Raw genomic sequence first — 22,379 nt, 5'->3', positions numbered from 1 at the left:
GATTGAAAGGGTTGGAAAATCGCAAAAATACCTATACAAAATTTGAACTAATTATTTAACTATATTTTAGATTGGCATACATGGCCATAGAAGGGAAGTTTATCAGAGCTGTATGTATATTATTAAAAAAAAAAAAAAAGAACAGTTTAATATTTAATAAAAGAGAACTGCCTATCAATGCATAGTAACTTAAATTTGTACAGAATAATGAGATTTTTTTTTGGTTAGGGGGGGTTGTAAACCCCCGTTCATTAAAAACGGCAAAGCCGACTGAGTACAACAATAACTAGGAAGACTTAAACAAATTGAAATAACTGAAAATAAAATTAGACTGGAAAGAAAAAAAAAACAACAAACATACACCTCCACATGAGGGACATAACTAAGATCTTAACCAACATTAATCGGGGGACCATTCACGGACATTTGAAAAGATATTCGCATCCATGGTTCCCAAATCAAGAACGCCAAGTGCACTGACTGAAGCAGCCCATTTTGCTGAGTTGTGTGCCATGAAATTGCAATTCCTATCAATCTTTCTCAGCTTGAAATCATCCAATAACCGGACCGTGCTCTTGAAACGATCTGCCACTCCCTTGATGTCAATATTCTGGTTTGTATTGCAAATGTTAGAGCAATTTGCGACCACCACTTTGTTATCACAGTAGAAAACGACTTTCCCCTTCAAATTCACCCTTGCAAACTCTGCTGCACTAGCCAAAATGGTAGCTTCTGCTAACGTAGGGTTCGTAGTAGAGAACCTCTCCGAGTAGATTGCCACAATTCTGTCCATATGATCTCTAAACACAGCCGCTCCAAAAGATTGGTTTGGCTGAATTGAAACATCGGTACAACAGTTCCACCAACCTACTTCAGTAATCCGCTTGTTCACTCTCTTATTAGCATTCGATTTCCATCTGGACAGGTGATCATTGTATAACCGATTCACTGAATTGATGACCTCCATTATAGGGCGGAGTCTCGTTCCGTGAACCACTTCATTTCGAGCTTCCCAGATTACTTTGAATATACAGAGAGCACCTGTCATAAAATCATCAAACGACAAGTGTTGTGGTCTATGTTTTTTGTCATGGAACCAACTCATCCAATCATCGTCCGATTAAGACAAGCTTTAAATGATCAGCTCTCATTCCCCACAGACTGCCAGATTGCCTTTGCAAAATAGCATTCCCAGAACAGATGTAAAGTTGTCTCCTCTCCCTCTTCACAAATAGGACATTCACGTGATTGGAGAGATATAGCTATTCTAATCTTTTCTCTGGTTGGGAGAGCATCTCTCATCAGTTGCCACCAAAGCATCTTCAACCTCCCATGGATAGGAGAATTCCATAGAATCTTCCAATCCCAATTGGATTGGTCCTGCAAAGTTGAGTTCGTCACCAACTTATACGCTGATTTTACCGAGAAAGTGCCCTTAGGATCACCTAACCACCTCTAGGAGTCCGGTTGGTTTTGAGCAGGTAGCTAGCCCAATGTTCAGGATGTTTCTTGAGTCCCTTTCATTGAACCATTGTCTTACCCTTTCTTCATTCCATGACATATTCTCATTGATAAAATAGCTTACTAAATTTGCTCCTTGGGTTGCATCCAACAGGGGATGCGGCATGTGTTCTCCATTTGGCACCCAAGCATTAAACCAAATTGACGTAGATCTGTCGTCAATTTAATCAGATTTACTTATTAATATAGATCAGAAATAACATTTAATGTTGCATGGTTCACATGATTTATTTCATGATTATATGTACATAATGTATAGATTCATCTGAAACCCTTTTCACATACTTGATCCTGTTTATTGTGCCGTCAACACATTGGAAAGTAAACATGACTATGTGAATAAAGTTTCCTAGATTTATCAGACACAGGGTTTTACTGATATGATAATCTACAACAAGAGTTTACTTGTATTTGGAGAAATACTATGTTCTTTCCAGAACATTGGTTAAGGTAAAGCTCAGGTTGGATGCATGGAGTATGCATCGGAAGGGATCGATATTGAACTTTGACTTAGATTTAATTAAACTTACCGTAAACTCTATTCAAGTCAATATCGCCTAGTTGATCCTAGATCAAATGATCTTAATCCTGTTATGATTAAGCTCAATCTTGAAAGGCTATTCGTGTTCCTTGAATTGTTAGTTAAGCCTACTTTTAGGTCAGGGTGATACGTACATTTTGGGAACACGGTAGTGCAATTGAGTGGGAGTGCTAGCATAAACATGGAATCTATAGCTTCTATCTGGCGAATAGTAAGCAAAGGATGATCTCCTTCGAGCTTGACCAAACGAAAATAAATTGTGGAGATCTCATTTCACATAAGTTGAAATATCATTTATACGGGGTCAAGTGTTTTAAGGATAAAATACATAGTAGGGTGTTACGGTAATTTAATCCCTTTACTGTGTAGATCATTCATATAGAGGATAATTGATCAAATTAGGATTATAACAATGGATAACTAATGATGTGTCTATATGGTGGAACATATAGAGCATTCTATATACTGAGAGTGCAATTCTAAGTTCTATGCGTGGATTCAACGAAGAATTAATAAGTTAGTGAATTTTAGTGCTAAATTCTTGATCTACTTATTGGAAGCTCGGTTATATATACCCATGGTCCCCCCACTAGTTGAGATAATATTGCTTGTAAGACTCATGTAATTGATTTTGATTAATCAATTATAATTCACAAATTAGACTATGTCTATTTGTGAAATTTTCACTAAGTAAGGGCGAAATTGTAAAGAAAGAGTTTATAGGGGCATATTTGTTAATTATGATACTTTGTATGGTTCAATTAATAAATATGATAAATGACAATATTATTTAATAATTATTTATAGTTATTAAATAGTTAGAATTGGCATTTAAATGGTTGAATTAGGAAATTGGCATTTTTGAGAAAATCAGATACAAAAGGTGTTAAAATTGCAAAATTGCAAAACCCAAGGCCCAATCCACTAATGCTTGGCCGGCCACCTATTGTAGGTTTTTAAGTTGATTTTTTTTTATTATTTTAATGCCATATAATTCAAATCTAACCCTAGTGGAATGCTATAAATAGATAGTGAAGGCTTCAGGAAAAACACTTCTTCTGATTCAGAAAAACTGAGCCTTCTCTCTCCCTATCTTTAGCTGCCACTTCATCTTTCTCTTCCTCTTGAATTTCGAAATTCTTAGTGTATGAGTAGTGCCCACACACATCAAGTGATACCTCAATCATAGTGAGGAAGATCGTGAAGAAAGATCATCACCAAAGGAGTTTCAGCATCAAAGATTCAGAGAAAGAGATCCAGGTTCAGATATTGATAATGCTCTGCTACAGAAAGGAATCAAGGGCTAGATATCTGAACGGAAGGAGTCATTATATTCCCCTGCACCCAATGTAAGGTTTCTTAAACTTTATATGTGTTTAATTTATCGTTTTAGAAAGTTCTTATTTAGGATGTTAATAAACATACTTGTGAGTAGATCTAAGATCCTGGTAAAATAATTTCCAACAATTTCCACCCATCTATTCTTGCAAGCACTCTTTGCACCAAATATTGCACATCTTTTGATCGTTTCTTGGATCTAAAGAGGGGAATTCCAAGATATGAGTCTTCATTCTTCATCTTGCACATTCCCAGGAGACTTGTGATGTCATTAACTCGATTTCTAGGTACCCGTTTTGAAAAGTATACTGTCGATTTCCGAAGATTTATCGCTTGTCCCGACCAAGCACAATACTTCTGAATGCACTCCATGAAGGCCTGTGCTTCTTTGATAGTGGCTTGACCAAATAAGACTACGTCATCCGCAAACATAAGATGTGTAATTGAGGGAGCTGTAAGAGTAACTTTGAACCCCCCTAATCTTTCCTTTGTTTGTGTAGTCCTGTAGTAGCCGAGATAACAAGTCTGCAGCTAGGATGAAGAGAGTGGGGGATAGCGGGTCACCCTGCCTGAGTCCACTCGTGGGGGTGATAGTGCCTTGTTTCGCCCCATTAATCATCAAATTCATCTTCTTAATTCAGCTCTTGATCCACCCCAGCAGAGGGTTCTTAAAACCATGAAAGCTGAGAGCCTCCATTAAAAAGTCCCAGTCCATCTTGTCGTAAGCCTTCTCCATATCGAGCTTTATCATCATAAAACCTTTCGAACCTTTTTTCCGGGACATAGAATGAATGATTTCTTTGGCAATTGCAGTATTCTCAGTGATGCATCTCCCTTTGATGAAAGTCGTTTGCGTCGGGGAGATTATGGAAGGTAGGATATCTCGAAGCCGAGTGGCAATAATTTTTTATATACATTTGTACACCACATTGCACAAGGCTATTGGCCAAAAATCACAAACCATAGATGGACATTCCTTCTTCGGCACCAGCACTATATTTGTATCATTGATGTAGTGGGGTAATTCTGCAGATTCAAAGAAGTGTAATAAATTTGAGGAAGTCTTCTCTGATTGTGTCCCAATGAGACCGAAAAAAAAACAACTGGGGATCCATCCGGTCCAGGGGCTTTGTCGATTCCCATGGATGCTAAAGCTTTCAATACTTCCTCCTCAGAAGGAGCTTCCATTAGATCTTCCTTTAACATATTGTCCATCCGCATATGAGTCCACTCCTCAGCATCAAACTTAAGTCGTGAGCCATTCTTGGAGAAGGTACTGGTAAATTTCTCAATGAATAACTGGGCTATGTCTTTCATTTCTTCAATCGTCGTCCCCTGTTCATTCTTTAGAAATTAAATATAGTTGTGTCTTCTCCTTGTTACGGTGCTGGCCATGAAGAATTTCGTTGAACGGTCTCCATCTTTTAGCCAGGCCACTCTCGACTTTTGACGCCAAAAGATTTCTTCTCTTCTTAACCCCTCCTCTAGATTGGCTCTAGCTTCGGAGTGAGCCTTCTCATCAAAGTTTTGCGCCTCTTCAATAGACCTGAGTGTTATACGAGCCTCATTTATCTGTGTTGACAGCTTCTTGAATTGGAACTTATTCCACTTGGTTAGGTGAGCCTTTGTGTGTTTGATTTGCGTTATAAGTTAACCATCGGGTGCTCATGAATTATTTCTTTCCATGCTCTCTTTACCACCCAGAAAACCCGTGGGTCTCTTTCCCACATCAGGAATAATGAGATATAGTAATGAAGCTTTGTATAATAAAGCCACAAAGCTATATTGAAACAAAACATAGTATAACATAATTAATTCGATTCTCATTCACCAATGACTTTAAACCCCTTGCAAAATCTAATTTTGGAAAAATATATTTAGTTATTCTATTGTTTAGAAAAGAAAAAAAAACAATAAACAAACTAACTTACCGTTCATCATCCATATTAAAAATAGTCCCAGAACCATTAGTAAGTCATCATCCATATTAAAAATAGTCCCACAACCATTAGTAAGAAAGAGATAGAACAATCCTTTAGGTACATACCAAATCTTTATTGAGAGAGAGGAATTGGAATACCCAAATCAGAAAGAGGGAGAGAGAGTGGTAGGATTGAAAGTGTGAAATGGAAATGTAATATTACTATGCTTCGTGTAATTAAGTTATTGCCACTACCATAATAAATTTCGGTGGAATTTGTAAAACATCATTACTATTGGCACTAGTGGCCCTCAACATTTTTTATTAGAGGTAAGCAAGTTTGATAGGTTTTTTTTTTTTAAAAAAAAAAAAAAAAAAAATCTAAAATTCAGACGACCGACCATTATATAAATAAAAAAAACGACTGTTTTAATTTACGGTTTGGACAGTTTAAACCAACTAAACTGAGATTTATTTTTTTTTTTTAAAAAAAATTAAGTCTTTAAATTTGCTATAATTATTTGAAAACTAAAAAAAATTAGAGTATTGTATTAAATATCATATAATTTAAGAACAAAAACTTTCTTAGTTAAATAAATGATATAAAATAATTTTTTTTTTGAATTTGCTCAAATTATTAGTACTACTAATATGGTAATGAGTTATATTAAAAAACTCGTATTATTTTATAAATGTATGTATATAATACGTAAATACATCAAATTATAATAAAATAAAACAATGAATAATTGAGACAAAAAATAAAAAAGATAAGAAGTAAAACTAGTTTAATAAAATTGTACATTAAATATGTACAAAAATAATTATATTATATATGTATAGTGTATAATATATATGTTCGGTCGGTTCTCAGTTTAATCGGTCGGTTTGCCATTGACGCTAAAACCGACCGTGCAAAGGCAGTTTTTTCAATTTTCGATTTTTTCGATGTTTGGACGGTCGGTGTACTCAGTTTGGTCGATTTCTTGAATTTTTTGCTCAACCCTACTTTTTATGGGAAGCATCCTACGATTGGTTAGCGATATTCCCTAAAATATATTTTCTTAAGTTATATTTGACTTGATATTTAATTATACCAATACCAGTATGACACCTAGGCACTAGTGCCTTTTAGCAATTTTTTTTTTTTTTTTAAAAAAATATTATTTTTTGTTTTATTTATAATTTTACGTCTTCCAATTTTTGTTTACAAAAATATTTTTTTAAAATTTTAAAATTACAAAGATACAAAATTTTCAGCAAAAAGTAAAAAAACAACTACAAAACTATAAGAAATCAATCTCACAACAACTATAAATAAATTATAAAATAGGGTAAATACCATTTTGGACCTTCTGTTTTGCAAAAGTTACCAATTGGACCCTGTGTTTTGTTAAATGACAAAATGGACCCTGTATTTTCTAAAATAGTACAAATAGGACCCTGAATTGATTTTTTGTCAAAATAAAGTTTAATTATAATCCGATCTAAAAGTGTTATGACAAAACTGTTTACATTTTTTGTATCTGTTTGTATTAAGCATTATCTTCAAGTTGGTTGTATTAAAAAAAAAGTTGTCAAATTAAGCTCAGGGTCCTATTTTTACTATTTTAGAAAATACAGGGTCCATTTTGTCATTTAACAAAACACAGGGTCCAATCTGTAACTTTTGCAAAACACAGAGTCCAAAATGATATTTACCCTATAAAATAACTAAAAAAATAATCTAATGACAACTATAAACAAACAATTTATTAATTTTGATGAGAAAGTATTTTTGTAAATAATAAAATTTAAAGGGTAAAAAAAAAATTATTGACTTATTTTTTTAAATATTTTTAATTTTTGTTTTTTTTTTGTCTATTTTGTAAAAAAATCATTCTTATATTTGTAATATTAACATCGCCTTATTGTAGAATAAGTGTTGATAGTGAAATTTCACGTTTTACATCGCCTTCACATTAAATTTACAGGGTGATTCTACAATGCATCCCCTTAAAAGGGATGTAATGATACACTCTTGACTTATTTCAGCATCTAGAAAAATTTTTTAGTCTAATTTTTTTTCAAATTTATGTACGTTATAACTATTTAAGATAACCTACAAAATTTTGAGAAATTCCGAATAATTTACAATATAGAAAACAATGTTCAAACAGTATATTTTACACGCGTATAAAATAAAATAGTCACGCATGCAATACACTGTTTGAACGTAGTTTTCGGCATGTTAAACTTTTCTAAATTTTTTAAAATTTTGCGGGATGTCTTAAATAACTATAACGTACATGACCATGAGAAAAAATTTGATTAAAAAATTATTTCAGATGCTAAAACAGATAAGAGTATATCAATGTATCTATTTTAAGTGGATACATCGTAGAATTTCCCAAATTTACATATAATCTAGTTTTATTTTTAAAACAGAAATAAAACCCTAAAACTAACTGCCTCTGAACCTACCGCCAAAAGAGAGCAGTGAAGTGTTGCCATGGGCGCCGACCCCGAAAACCTTAACCGGGCGCTGACAGAGACCCGCTTTTCCGACCTCAGGCCCGAGCTCTCTGAGTCCGTTCTCGAAGCCTTATCTCAAACAGGGTTCGAGTTCTGCACTCCAGTTCAAGCCGCTACAATCCCTTTGCTATGCAAATTCAAAGACGTAGCAGTAGACGCCGCCACCGGCTCAGGAAAAACTCTAGCCTTCGTAGTTCCACTCGTCGAGATTATCCGTCGCGTTTCCACCCCTCCAAAACCTCACCAGGTTCGTCTTATTCCGCTACTCGTTTCTTAACCTCTGTTTGGATGCCGAGAAAAATAACAGAGAATAATACACTCTTTTTGGTTTGGATTGTGCAGGTAATGGGAGTAATTATTTCTCCCACAAGAGAACTAGCGTCTCAAATATATAAAGTTGCGCAGCCATTCATTGCGACGCTTTCGAATTTCAAGTCCATACTTTTAGTTGGGGGAACCGATGTGAAAGCAGACATGACAATGATAGACGAGGAAGGAGCTAACTTGTTGATTGGCACTCCTGGAAGACTAAACGATATTATGGAAAGAATGGAAATTTTGGACTATAAGAGCTTTGAGGTATATATTTGGTTTCTCTACAGCCCAAGTTCTGTGCTTTTTCGTTTATTCATTCGGTTCAACTTCTAGATTTTAATCTAAATATGTTAAGGAGCTATGCAAAATAGGCGATTAGTTATTCCTTTTTAATTGAATGCTGTAGTGTACGCTTTGTTTGTAGTTGATTTTTTAGGAGAATTGAATTTAGTTTGTAGGTTTGGTTCAATGTCATTTAAATTTCTGAAGAGAACTTTGTGTTTGTTTTGTTGATGGCATTGCGTTGTGGTATGCTGCAATAGTATGAAACATGTGCTTTAAAATGCTATGGTTTTTGTTGCTTTTCACAGGTTTTAATTCTAGATGAGGCAGATAGGCTATTGGATTTGGGATTCCAAACGCAGATAAATGCAATTATATCTCGCTTACCCAAGCTTCGTAGAACTGGCCTCTTTTCAGCAACTCAAACTGAGGCGGTTGAAGAGCTTGCCAAGGCAGGGATGAGAAATCCTGTGAGAGTTGAAGTACGGGCCGAAACAAAGCCGGCAAATGGTACAGTATCATCGGAACAAGCTGCATCTTCAAGAACACCTTCCAGTCTTCACCTTGAGGTATGCTGGATCGTGTTTTGGAAACTTGGAGTGTAGTTGGTGAATGATAATGGTAAATTACAGCACCCACATGCCTTTATTTTTTTCCTGCAGTACTTGGAGTGTGAAGCAGACAAAAAATCATCACAGCTTGTGGATCTTCTTGTTAAGAACAAGAGTCAAAAGATTATAGTGTAAGTTTGATGGAAGTGTTCAAGCGTATTCTTATTATGATGGGGAATGAACTACTCTAGTATGCTAATCGACACTCCTTTTGTAGATACTTCATGACTTGTGCTTGTGTTCAATATTGGGGCCTTGTTCTTCCGCGTCTTGCTCCTCTCAAGGGTTTCAATCTTATTCCACTATGTGGGGATATGAAGCAGGTAAAGTTTTGGAGTTTGGAATACTTGATCAAAAGTAAATTCCACATTCATCATCTTCTAATCATTTATTCTTCTTCTTTGTAACTTTTGTGTCCAATAGGTTGCAAGGGAGAAAGCCTTGGATCGTTTTAGATCACTTTCGAGTGGTATTCTTCTATGCACTGATGTTGCAGCACGTGGGCTGGACATCCCAGGTGTTGATTTTGTGATTCAGGTAATTTCATTTCATAAGTACACAAATACTGTAGGTTATGTTTGTTTACGTTGTCTTCTAAGTTGGGCATGCAACTCATCTATCATATTAATTTCATTTCCATTGCATTGGCTATCTATCTATCTATGCATTTATTTCAACATTCTGCTTTTGCAGTATGATCCCCCTCAAGATCCCAATGTTTTTGTACATAGAGTTGGACGAACAGCTCGCATGGGCAGAGAAGGAAATTCAATCGTTTTCTTATTGCCAAAGGTATGTTCCTCGCTCCTATATCCATTTGAAATGGTTCATTCTTTTGAGTAAAATTTAATTTTGTTCTTAGGGTTACGGGTGTCATTTCAATGATGATGGTTTTCGTGGTTGTTTTCTTTCATTCCAGGAGGAAGCTTATGTAGAATTCCTACGTCTGAGAAGGATTCCTCTTCAAGAAAGAGAAATTTCTGAAGATGCTTCTGATATTATTCCTCAGGTCAACTCAAATCATTCTTATCTTTATTATATAGCCTGACATTTGCATTTATCAAATTATGAATTGTTTTAGATTTTCTTTTTTTTTTTTGAAATGTTCGGTGGTTGTAATTTGTTCTTTCCTGATATTTTTGCTTAATAACTTTGTTTAGATACGATCTGCAGCAACAAAGGACCGTGATGTCATGGAAAAGGGAGTGAGAGCATTTGTTTCTTTTGTTTGTGGATATAAAAATCATAATTGCTCATACATTTTCAGGTGCCTATCTTCTCATACTCTCTCTTTCCCCCTCTCTCTGAATTAAGATTATTTTAAAGTGTTTATTTTAATGCAGGTGGAAAGAACTTGAAATCGGGAGGTTGGCCATGGGATTTGGTCTCTTGAAGCTTCCTTCAATGCCTGAGGTGAAGAGGTTTTCACTTTCCATTGAGGGTTTCACTCCTGCTGAAGATGTCAAATGGGAGGACATTAAGTTCAAGTAAGATAATTTACTCTTTTAGCAATTCAATAGGTTATAAGATGCTTCAATTTGCGTGTGGCATTAGTTGCCGGATGTGGTGCCATTGATAAATCAACTTTTTTTTACTCTCTAAATCTTGATGGTTTCTTAATGCTCTTAAATGTCAGTTTAGTTTTCAAGCTGAATATTTATGAAACAGCTTCATTCCGTAACTAAGCTTGAAGTTCTGACTTACAGGTTTCTTATAGTAGAAGAAGATAAGTATTAAATTTTTTTAAAAAATTATTCATTATATTGTGTAAATGGAAAATTCAATCCACCAGTTTTAGAATTAGAAAGGGAACTATGTATTTTGTGTCACAATCATCAAACGAATATTTTGACTAGTAATTGCAAATTATTTTCCTTATTTGCCTTTGGCAAAACTGCTTTTAGTAGTGAGTTTTCTCATCTTCCAAAATAAATAAATTGATGCTGACTAGAGACAAAAATTATAATTTAGGGATAAATCTCGGGAGAAACAAAGAAAGAAAAATTTGCAAGCAAAGAAAGAAAAGCAGTTGCATGAGCAACCTCGAAAGCCCAGCAAAAGTTCAAATGCTGAACCTAGTGCAATGAGGAAGAAAACAGCTAAACAGAGACGTGCTGTGCAGACAGTTGAAGATGACGATGAGTTGACACGAGATTACCGCCTCCTGAAGAAGCTGAAAAAGGGGACTATTGATGAAAGTGAGTTTGCAAAATTATCAGGGATTGAAGACTTTTGAAATTCATGATACATGATACAGAGGTGATTTTGCAAATACATTCAGAGCCCACCAAAAGAGCAGCTCCAAAGATGAAATGAATCATAACCAGTGGTTGCAAAATTTACCTGAATTAAAGAAATACTTTAAAGTTTACGGGATGAGTATGAAGTTTTCGGAGGATATTAAACCTTGGATCTTCATAGTTTTGAAGGCTAACCAGGTACAACGAACCACCATATTCTATTCTGCTGGGTACCTTGCTGCTGGTGATGAAGAATTATAAATTTATAATTTGTCCTTCTCTGCTCATGCATAGGTTTTTGATATTGCCTTTTGGCTTTGTAATTCAGTTTTTTTCCCTTCCCTATTTAATTCGTTGTTTTTCCGTTGATTTTGATGAATTGATATTTTGCTTAGCTTGACAACAAAAAAAGAAGAGACATTAGTGAATTTGTATTCTGATACAGTGGTAGTGGAAAAAAAACAACATATTTAAAGTTTTACTATATGGTTAGCACTGGAGCAGTTCACTGTATATGGAACCTTAAATTTGTTAGCTGAAATTTCTGTGTATTTGGCTCGACCGGTTAGAAGACGTTAAATGAAGAATAAAGGGGTTACATTGTAGTATAGCATTGTGTTTAAGGTAAACATATACTAGATCATCTGAAAATGTGGTAATAAGATCTATGAATGGACTTCAAAGTATATGAACGTGTCTCATCACAGAATCTAAAGAAACCAATCCAATACTGCCTGCTACTGTTAAGATCCAACTTGATTATGGCTAGGTAATACAAAGGCTATTGTCTTTTTAGCTGGATTAGGCTTGAGGCTATTTGATCTAACATAGAAATGGGAAGAAACATGATTTTTCGCTTGGCTATATAACCACATATTGTGAACTATAAGAGAAACTAACTATTCAATTCTTATAGTAGTAGCATGCAAAGGTCAGAGCACATTAATACATAATTAAATTTTGTCTTATTCAAATAAGTAGTATCCATTTGGTGTGGCATAATAAAATTGGGGTCACATCTAGCGTGGAAGAGCACTAGAAGTTTATTTTCATGTAATTTTGGACGAGGATTTCTGGAAGGTTTTTTTTTTTTTTTTTTTTTTTTGAGGATGAGGATATCTGGAAGTTGCGCTTTTTCCTTTTTGAACGAAAAGGAATATCTCATAGAAAGGCAAACTTGCCAAGAGAGTACAAACTAGGGTCAAAGTGCACTACCATCACACTAGCTAGCTTTAACAAGAGAGTGAGTTATAGCCTAAATATGTTTGTTAGCAAGGAAATAAAATAAGGAAAGAAAGAAAGTCTTGAATGGATAGAAAAGTGTTGTCACAAAATTTGGACAGTACATGTGGTGCTTGAGGGTTGTGCCAGGTGGCAGGAAGAACTTAAGCTCACTAATAATTTAACTTGCTATCAACAATAAAAAAGATTAGCTCTGAGAGCTCCTCACAATTCTTAAAGGTAACTCTCGCCCCTGAGCGAAATAACTTGAGCATCTAGGAGGGAAGGTTTGGGAGGGGCTTGACCCTCAGGATGCCTCCCTAGCCATGTGTGGTCCCCACTTGTCAGCGCACAAGAAGGAAAAAACAGTGTAGCTTGTCCCTTCTGTACCAACGACAAAACGAGTTTCTCATAAAATAAATTGTTGTGAGAATTTCCCCTTACCTTTTCTAACACGTACCGTTCCCATGCGCTTGTAGGCAACTCACGACCTCGCTTGTCACATCACTAGCAAACAAGTCTTGCCCCACGCACCTACTTCTGGACTATAGCCCATTAGCAGAATATACCCTTTTTACCAAGGGAAATATACCTTAAAGATATTACATTTAGGATAACTTTCAGCGAAGGGCTAAATTCAAAAAAAAAAATAATATATTTTTAATTTTCTATAAATAGAAGCATTATGTTCATTGTAAAAGGATCAGAGAATTTTGGACCAAGCCAAAATCCTATTAGATTCTCTAAGTAATTTGCCATTGTTGTAACCTTCAACATCAATACAAGTAATTTGTGGACTAGTACTTATTAACGTTTGAACTTCGTAAAAACTCTCATCTTAAACACATTTTATCATTATTAATTATATATTAAATTAGTTGCTAAAAATTTTCGGTTAACAAAAAAATGTAAAACCTCGCTTCAATTTGAGGTTTGAGATCTTTCACATGGGACAAAGAATTTATAAATGACTTGCTAAAATAGGTTTTGACAACTGGATAGTACACAACTTTTAGTGAGTGAAACAAATTTTTAATATTCTTTCTGTTTTGGATATTAAGTACATTGATGTGTAATTTAATTTTATTGGGTAGATGTATTTACCATTTATAAGAGAGAGTATCTTCCATTAAGGAGTTTGTACATTGATGTGTAATTTAATTTTATTGGGTAGATGTATTTACCATTTATAAGAGAGAGTATTTTCCATTAAGGAGTTTGTATTCTTTGCATATTAGATAGTAATTGCACGTCAACTATAAACTGATATAGTACAAAATTGTGTTTAATTGATAATTTTTTTTATTCTATTTGTTGACTCAGAAATCTAGATTAAATTTTTAAGCCACACTCACTCGCTAAATTGGCGAAAATAAAAAAAAAAGTAGTCAAGAAATTAAGAGAGACACATCTAATTTATAGTAACTCACCCCTATGTCATGATAGTAATGAGATTACGTCTACTTCGAATTTTTATTTCTCATGAGATGGTAATTACATCAATAGACTAATTATCAGAAATTTTCTCACATTGTGGGTAGTTTTCTGAATATGAAAAATGAGCTAAGGGAGCTCTCTTTTTTTATAGGCAAAAGAGATCCACAAAAATTGGAAAAAATTACAAATAAGATAATTTTGACCGTTGATGATGATCTAACAGTAAAAATTAGCTTCTGGTGGTGATGGCCAATTTATGGTACCCGACGAGTCCGGCTGCGGGTAACCCAGAGCTTATTTTTCATAACTCACTTGGGGAGAATTTTGAAAACAATAGCTTCAGAATTACGTTTGGAGTTTGAGGCATAACTTGATAGATCATTGAATTAGCTTTGAAATGCAAGTTGAATCATATCAATTTGATAAAAATTGAGTGAGTTATGGTTGTTTTACTGTAGGTAGTTCATGACCTAGCGTCCAAGTTGACATCCAGCGCCCAAGTTGACATCCCAACGCCTATGTTGACATATGACATCAACCTGGATGTTGGGTAAGTGTATAAACGTACAAGGGATGTCCTTTAAGATGCCTAAGTGATAGTCTGACACTAGTTAGTCCATTTATATGCTCTGGCGAAGCTGATCACTGATTTTCAGAGATGTCGATGTTTTGCAGAATTGAGAGACTGGAAACTCTTCATTTATGGGTGTGTTGGGAATAAGAAATGAAAAGTTGTGAATGTGATTCCTTTGACTTCATATATCATTGTAATTATGAAAAACTAGACGGATGGTCGAAACGACATCAAATTTGGATAAGCAGAACCCAACGCACCAGGCCTGTTGTCAACTTGGGCATTGGGCTATTTCTCTCGAGCTCCCGGGATTTCATTTTTGATACTTTCAAGGCTTTTGAACTTGAGGAAGATGTCTCCTACCCTATTTTTGACCATTCCTACTTCAATGGTTTCATCAGAGTTGACATTTAAGCAATTGAAGGTAGTGTCCTAGGTTGATAGTCAACCTGGGCACTGGGCCCAACCCTAGGTCAACCTAGGCACTGGGCATTATTTCCAGGTTCTCAAGATTATGGTTTTCTCCCTGAGTTTACTTGAATCTTCATTATTTTTTATGACAAAAAAAAAATGCCCGGAACGCTTTCTGCTGAACTTGATCAGAAATAGCCTAGGTTGACAATATGTCAACCTGGGCGCAGGGCCCAACCCCATGTGTCAACCTGGGTGCTGGGCCCCGTTTTTGGCCCTTCAAAAATTCTGTTTGGTCAGCATAAATAGTTGAATATCAATTTTTTTTTTGAAGATGGAGAAGTTGCTCGAAAGAATTCCTGAAAAACTCCATTTTAAATGGCCTAGGTTGACAAAATATCAACCTAGACCCAAGGCCAGTCCCAAGTGTCCACTTGGGCATTGGGCCCTGTTATTTGTACCCAGGAATTGTTGTTTTTCTCCCAGAAGGACTTATTTCCCCGTTTTTGATGAAGAATAATACAATGCAAAAGTCAAATCTTTGATCAGACACTTGAAAGGCACCCAGATTGATAGATTGTCAACTTGGGCGCTTAGTGCTCGGGGTCCCGAGTGCTCAAAAATTAACTTGCTCATATTCTAATTCTCATGCCTCAATATGTATGTGGTATGTCTATTTGATGTCTTAATGAAAGTTTTTACCATTTCGCACTAAGACGGTCCCATATGAAACCCTAGTTGAGGATGTCAACCTGGGTGCCAGGTGAAACCCTAGGTGCCCAAGTTGACTTTCGAGTTTCATGTTTGTGTAATTTTAGCTCCTAGGGCTTAGATTAGGTTGCTTCATGCCTTCATGATACAAAATACTAAAACATAATGGGCTAGATTCAAGTTATTGAAATTTGAATTTCCATCTTGGAGATCCCGGAGAAACCTGGGCGCAGGGCTAGGGTCCCCTCCCAAGTCGACTGCTATGACTCTGGTCTACTCAACTCTGTGATGTCATCCTTCATGCCACATGTCAAACATTGATGTCTATATCACCAGGTAAAATTTTTGGGTTAACACCATTGATTAAGAATTTACATAAAAATTACTTAATATAATTTTAGGTTATATACACTTTATGCAAATTTCCAACATAAAAACGATTAATCCAAGTTCTTCTTTTGTCTTAATCAAGAAAACAAAAAATCGAGGAAATAATAAATTTTACTTTCGGAGAACTATGTAAATATGGGTCGGGTTTTTTGACACTGTACGAAATCGGTACGAATTTGAGAGTTGCGAGCATGACTCGACACGAGAAAAATATGTGCTTAGGCATAACATAGCACGACTTGAAAAAATATGGACTTAGGCACAATGTTGTTAGGATTTTATGCCCTAAATAAAACTCATTTCAATATAATTAGATTTACTAATTAACAAAAGATCAGAAATTATTTTATGTTGCATGGTTCACATGATTGCTTTCATGATTATATGTTTAATGTATAAATTCTACTAAATCCAGATGACATAGTTATTCGTGATTATAGTATTGTAACCACAGTGGAATATAATCATGATTATATTTTTCAAAAGTTTATGTCCCATGATTTGTCAGTACACTGGATTTACATTGACATGATAATCAGCGATAAAATTTACTTACACCTTGGATAAGTGTTATGTCTTTTCCAGGACATTGGCAAAGTATGCTAGTATCAGATGTATGGAGTATACATCGGACTGGACCGATATTGACATTAGATAAGATATCATAAACTTACCATTATATCTATCTAAGGCAATATCAGTTACTTAATCTTAGGTCAATAGATCTTAATCTTGATATGATTAGGTTCGATCTCAACTATATTATTTATGTTCTTAGAGTTATTCGTTAAAGCTGACCAATGGATCGACCCAATACTTACAACTTAGGAACATGATAGTATAATTGAGTGGGAGCGCTAATCATAGATATAGAATCTATAGCTTCTATAAGTATTTAGAAGTGAAACAATGATTTTCTTCGAGCTTGGCTTAATAGAGATAAATGATTGAGATCTCATTCAGGAATTATATTAGTTTACTGAAATATCATTTATAGATAGCTAAGTATTCTAAGAATATAATAAATTGAAGGGTAGAACGGTAAATTTACTATCGTGTCGGGTCAGCAGTACGGGCATAGTATTGGATTTGACTAATATCTAATTTGAGAAAGTATTGATTGATGCTATCATAGCGGTACGAGCACAGTTTTGGGTCGGCAGTACGAGCATAGTACTTGTTAAGAGTGATATTATGGTCAATTGTACCTTACGGTATTATTGATGCTATCATAGCGGTACGTGTTGGAATTAATTTTACCAGGATCTTAGATCTATTCACAAGTATGTTGATTAACAACCTAAATATGAACTTCTAAAACGATAAAAGGAAAACACATATAAAGTTAAGAAAACCTTACATTGATTGCAGCGGAATAATATGTCTCGTTCCACTCAGATCTCTAACTCTTGATTCCTTTCTGTTGCAGAGTATAATCAAGATCTGAGCCCGAATGTCCTTCAGATGGATGTGATCCTTCACAATCTTCCAATCTATGATTGAGGTACTATTTGCTGTGTGTGGGCACTACTCTCTCACTAGGAAATTCGAAATTGTATCTCTCTCTCTCTCTCTCTTGTGTGTTGTGTTGATTTCGTGTGTCACAAGAGGAAGAGGAGAGGGCGGCTATATATAGAGAAAATTGTAATAACCAAAATATTTGATTATTATTAGAATAGTCTAGATATCTCGATGTGGAAGTAGTGAATGGATTAATAAATTAGTAAAAGAGTGACCTTCTTTAAATTTATGATAATAAAGTTATAGTGATTTTATGCTATGCATGAAAAGCATGCACGTGTAGCATGTTATAGTAAACTAAAATGAATTATTAATTAAGAAATTGTTGGGTTTATTTGATGAATTGGGGTTAGTTACTTGTAAGCTACTTCCATACTGTATATGTGTGTAATATAAGTAATGGGGTTGGTTAGTAATTAATTAAGCATAAAATTAAAATCTTACTAGTGGCAATCTATGAATAAGTCTTGCTTTAGCATTAAGTCCTTCTTATAACTTTTATTATTTAAAATTATTATGTGCTTAGTCATATACGATGTGGTCATATTATTAAGTTAAGAAAAAAATTTTATAATTATTCTTATTATTATTGAGTAGCAATATTAGTAGTTGTACAATTGCTTAGGAATAATTATTTTAGAAGATATGATACACGTGGGATAAATGAGTGAAGTTACTAAAAATTGTTAGAAGTTTAAGGAAGTTCGTATATAACCTACTCTAGTAAGCTTGTATACGTGTGGGCTAGAGAGGATAAAGCTCTCAACAATTAACAAGATCAAAACTATTTGTCAGCTTAAATTTGATTCATATAGGGAAATCATTAAAGCTTTGACCGAATAGTCTGGGGCTTAGTTATTTAATTGTTTAATTTAATAGCTTTATAAAGCTTAACCATATTTAGATGGGGATCGTGGCATAGATTAAGGGATATAGTTTAAGGTGTGTTAGCTAAAGCTTAAGGCTATAAATAGGGGTCATTAGTGTAATCATAGCTCACACCAATCTCTATTACAGATTTACATACAAAAATTCCCTTGCAATCACCCTCATATATTCACTTATTTCATTTTAGAATAAAGCCTTAACTCCTTAGCTCGGCTTAATATGTCACCATAAAACCAAACACCACCCACAAACTATTATTTTCTTGTCCCTCATTAAATCAAGGCTAAGACTCTAAGTTAACATCATCCTCTCATATATCTTACATCATATTGGCCTCACCATATATCTATCATTTTAAGTTCAAGTTTTGGTGCCCAACTAGATCTCATTGGAAGCTAATTAAGGTATATCATTCTATGATTTTGGGTTTATAGATTCAACAGTCAAGTTCTCATATATATATATATATATATATTTATATATACCATTGTAATATGTTCTAATTAATAAGTATGAAATTTAGGTTTTTCATAAGATAATTGTTTCTCAAGGGTCACTTTCATTGCAATCAAGGCTAGGACTCCACAATCGAGGTAAGGAAATTAAGTAGAAAAACATAAGTTTTCTGTATGTAATAACATTCATAGGAAGAGTGGGAATAGTAAAAGAGAAGTTAACTAAGGTCTTCTGCCTGACTCTTTATTGTTTGTTATTTAATGTTCTGTATAATATATATTTAAATAATATGTTTATAAGATTCATGTTATTTATGTATGTTTACAGTATTAGAGCATGGCCATTGCCAGATGTATATATTTAAATAATGTGTTTATAAGATTCATGTTATTTAAGTATGTATGTAAATAGTGTGTTTATAAGATTCACATTATTTAATTATGATTGTTATGTTGTTTAAATAATGTATAGTAGTTTGCCATTATTTAAATTAGATAGATTATAGTTTATGTGACATGGTTTGACCGAGAAGATAATGGTTAAATACTTGACTGTTGGGTCTATATGGTAGACAGGGGGCCATTTAGTAGTGGGTACGATTTTACTGAACCCAGCCCTCCGCCATTTAGTCCAATAGCTCAAGTTTATTTGCCAAAATTGGACTCGGGCGTAATCATTATTATGTGAATTAGCTTAGAACCTAATTATTAGTGACTAGTGATATGATTAAGTTTATGTTTTGCTATCTGCCTAAATGTTTGCATGTGCATTTTAATTAAGTTTTGTTTTTATTTATGTGACTACCTGACACACATTTCCTTACTGAGTTTAGTAACTCACCCTTATTAAATTACCATGTGCAGACCAAAGTAATTAAAATTCTAGAATGCCGGTGGCGCGTGGAACTTTGGATGCTTGTGTGTGTGAACTCGCTGAGGGCCATATAACTGCGGGCGGTCTAGGACACTCTATTTATTTATTTACGCTATTAAGTTTATGTCGCAATTATTTTAGTTATTACTTATTATGTTTTTTTTTACGAAAACTGGCCAGTTGTGAACATTTTCAAGTATTAAATAAAAATGCGACATTATAATTTTCCGCATTTAACGCTTGTAAATAAAATTAGTATTTTTATAAAAGTACGGGCGTTACAGTTTGGTATCAGAGCCACAGTTATATCGGTCCCGAACGTTCTCACGAGTTACACACATCAGCCAAAAAGTTTCTGCTTGCCACCAAGTAAGTCCATTATATATACTTGCATTTTATGTGTATTTTTTTGTAATTTTTAAATTTGCATTTTACTTTTTTTTTTTTTTTTTAAAAAAAAAAAAAAAAACCTTAGTACCAATATCCAAGTTTAGGTACTACCCATATGAAATAATTTTTTTTCAAGTTAGTTTAAAATAAAATTTTTGGGTAAAATTTTAGAACTTGATGTTAGATAGCACCATATGACTCTTGAAAAAAAAAAAAAATGTGTGTCTTATTATTTTATGTGATTATTTATTTTATCTTTGAATAAATAGAAATTATTTGTGAACTAGTTATGTAAGTATGGGCTTTTTTTTTAAAATAGTGATATCTTATTTAAGTTTATCTTCTTTTAGAAATTCTTAGAAACAAACAAGGAACATTAGGAAATAATGTCTCCAAGAAGATCAGTTCGAATCAACGGCAATAGAAACATCCACGTGGATGCAGCTCCAGCACCCGCAAGGGGCGGAGGCCGAGGTGATGGTCGACGCGGAGGCCGATGTGGAGGCCAAAGCGGTAGGGGAGGTAGACAAGGAGCATCGGTAGCACCGGTAGATGAAGTAGCACTTGAACAACAACAACCTCCCAATGCTCAAGCTGAGATACTCCGAGAAAACGCTCGTATACGTGAGGAGCTAACTCAAGAAATTTCAAGGCTACGAGCTCAGAATGAGGAGTTACGCCGGAATCAAAATCCACCCGTTAGAAACCTAGCTCTTCAACCAGCTGCAATGAATCCAGAACCAATACAACGTTTTGAACCTGTGTACGAGCGATTCAGGAAACAACAACCACCAATATTCAATGGGAGCTCGGACTCACTTGAAGCTGAGGAATGGTTGCGCTCAGTGGAGTCCATATTGGAATATATGGACCTCAATGATAGGGAAAGAGTATCCTGTGCTGCCAGCCTACTTAAAAAGGATGCACGGATCTGGTGGGAAGTAGTAAGACAGAGTCGCAACATAACAACTATGACCTGGTTGGACTTTGTTGATGTGTTCAACAGGAAGTACTACAGTGCCGCCATACTGGCTGCAAAAGAAGATGAGTTTATGAATCTGAGGCAGAACAATCTCACTGTCACGGAGTATGCTAGGCAATTTGACCGTCTGGCAAAGTTTGCACAAGAGATCGTACCAACCGAGACCCTTCGGGTCAAAAGGTTTTTGAAGGGGATGAACCCCATGATAAAAAAAAGATGTGAAAATCATGGTGGGGACCAACACAGTTTATGCTGAGGTGTTAGAGAAAGCTCTCGAAGCTGAGTTGCTCGAAAATGATATAAAGAAGGAGAATGCTGCTAAGTGGGAAGCCCGAAGAAACAATGGAGGAAATCAAGAGAATAAGAGAAAACACGAGGGAAATCACGGTAATGATCGTGATAAAAAGGGGAAAGCAGTGGTCCAAAATAACAACAATGGGGTGAAAAGGTCCTATGTAGAATTTCCAATTTGCCCCACATGCAATAGAAAACATCTTGGGGAGTGTAAGATGAAGTCAGGGGTGTGCTACAATTGTGGGCAGCCAGGCCATCTGAAGAAAAATTGCCCAAAGGGACAAAAGAAGGAGAACCAAGCCGCTCCCGCTCGAGTGTTTGCTCTCACCAGAGGAGAAGCGGCCACAAGCAACACTGTTGTCTCAGGTCAGGTTTCTATTTACGGATTGCCTTGTAATGTTCTCTTTGATTCTGGAGCTACTCATTCTTATATAGCTACTAGGTTGATTTATAGTATAGATAAGCCATGTGACCTACTTAGATGTGGTATTGTAACGGAATTACCCTCGGGAGAAACCATGTTATCAACAAGAAGAATGCGAGATGTACCTATCATGATCGAAAGCAAAGAACTCATGGGCGACCTAATAGAGCTGGAAATGAAGGAATATGATGTTATACTTGGGATGGATTGGCTATCTAGTCACGGTGCGACAATCAATTGCCGAAAGAAACTGGTCGTTTTTGAAACAAAGGCTGGGGATCGGTTTACTTTCAAGGGCGACAAGCTGGCCTTGAGGACTCCATTAATCTCTTCCCTAAAAGCTAGTCAGCTAATGAAGGCGGGGTGTCTGGCATTCTTGGTCAGCGTAGTGGATCAAGCAATAGAGACGCAACTAAATGTGGAGAATGTGCACATAGTCTGTGAGTTTCCAGAGGTCTTTCCAGAAGATTTACCGGGACTACCTCCAGACAGAGAGATGGCGTTCATCATCGAATTAGCCCCAG

General features: G+C 35.2%; 2 protein-coding genes across 2 annotated transcripts; both read left to right on the top strand.

Moving 5' to 3' along the window:
* Nucleotides 1-7,742: 7,742 nt before the first annotated feature.
* LOC115705648 (DEAD-box ATP-dependent RNA helicase 18) lies at nucleotides 7,743-11,824 on the top strand. The gene is made up of 11 exons (XM_030633049.2): nucleotides 7,743-8,082; nucleotides 8,178-8,414; nucleotides 8,741-9,001; nucleotides 9,095-9,174; nucleotides 9,261-9,366; nucleotides 9,467-9,580; nucleotides 9,737-9,835; nucleotides 9,963-10,052; nucleotides 10,204-10,310; nucleotides 10,387-10,530; nucleotides 11,015-11,824. The coding sequence occupies exons 1-11, from the start codon at nucleotides 7,813-7,815 to the stop codon at nucleotides 11,277-11,279; spliced, it is 1,773 nt and encodes a 590-aa protein (XP_030488909.1). The 5' UTR covers nucleotides 7,743-7,812; the 3' UTR covers nucleotides 11,280-11,824.
* Nucleotides 11,825-20,541: 8,717 nt separating this feature from the next.
* Nucleotides 20,542-21,878, top strand: LOC133035194 (uncharacterized). Its single transcript, XM_061111055.1, has 3 exons — nucleotides 20,542-21,262; nucleotides 21,354-21,802; nucleotides 21,867-21,878. The coding sequence occupies exons 1-3, from the start codon at nucleotides 20,542-20,544 to the stop codon at nucleotides 21,876-21,878; spliced, it is 1,182 nt and encodes a 393-aa protein (XP_060967038.1).
* The last annotated feature ends 501 nt before the right edge of the window (nucleotides 21,879-22,379 follow it).

The sequence above is a fragment of the Cannabis sativa genome, chromosome 1, assembly GCF_029168945.1.
Source record: "Cannabis sativa cultivar Pink pepper isolate KNU-18-1 chromosome 1, ASM2916894v1, whole genome shotgun sequence".
Classification (NCBI taxonomy): Eukaryota; Viridiplantae; Streptophyta; class Magnoliopsida; order Rosales; family Cannabaceae; genus Cannabis; species Cannabis sativa.
Note: the sequence above shows the minus strand (reverse complement) of the source record. Positions and strands in the feature narration are given on the sequence as shown.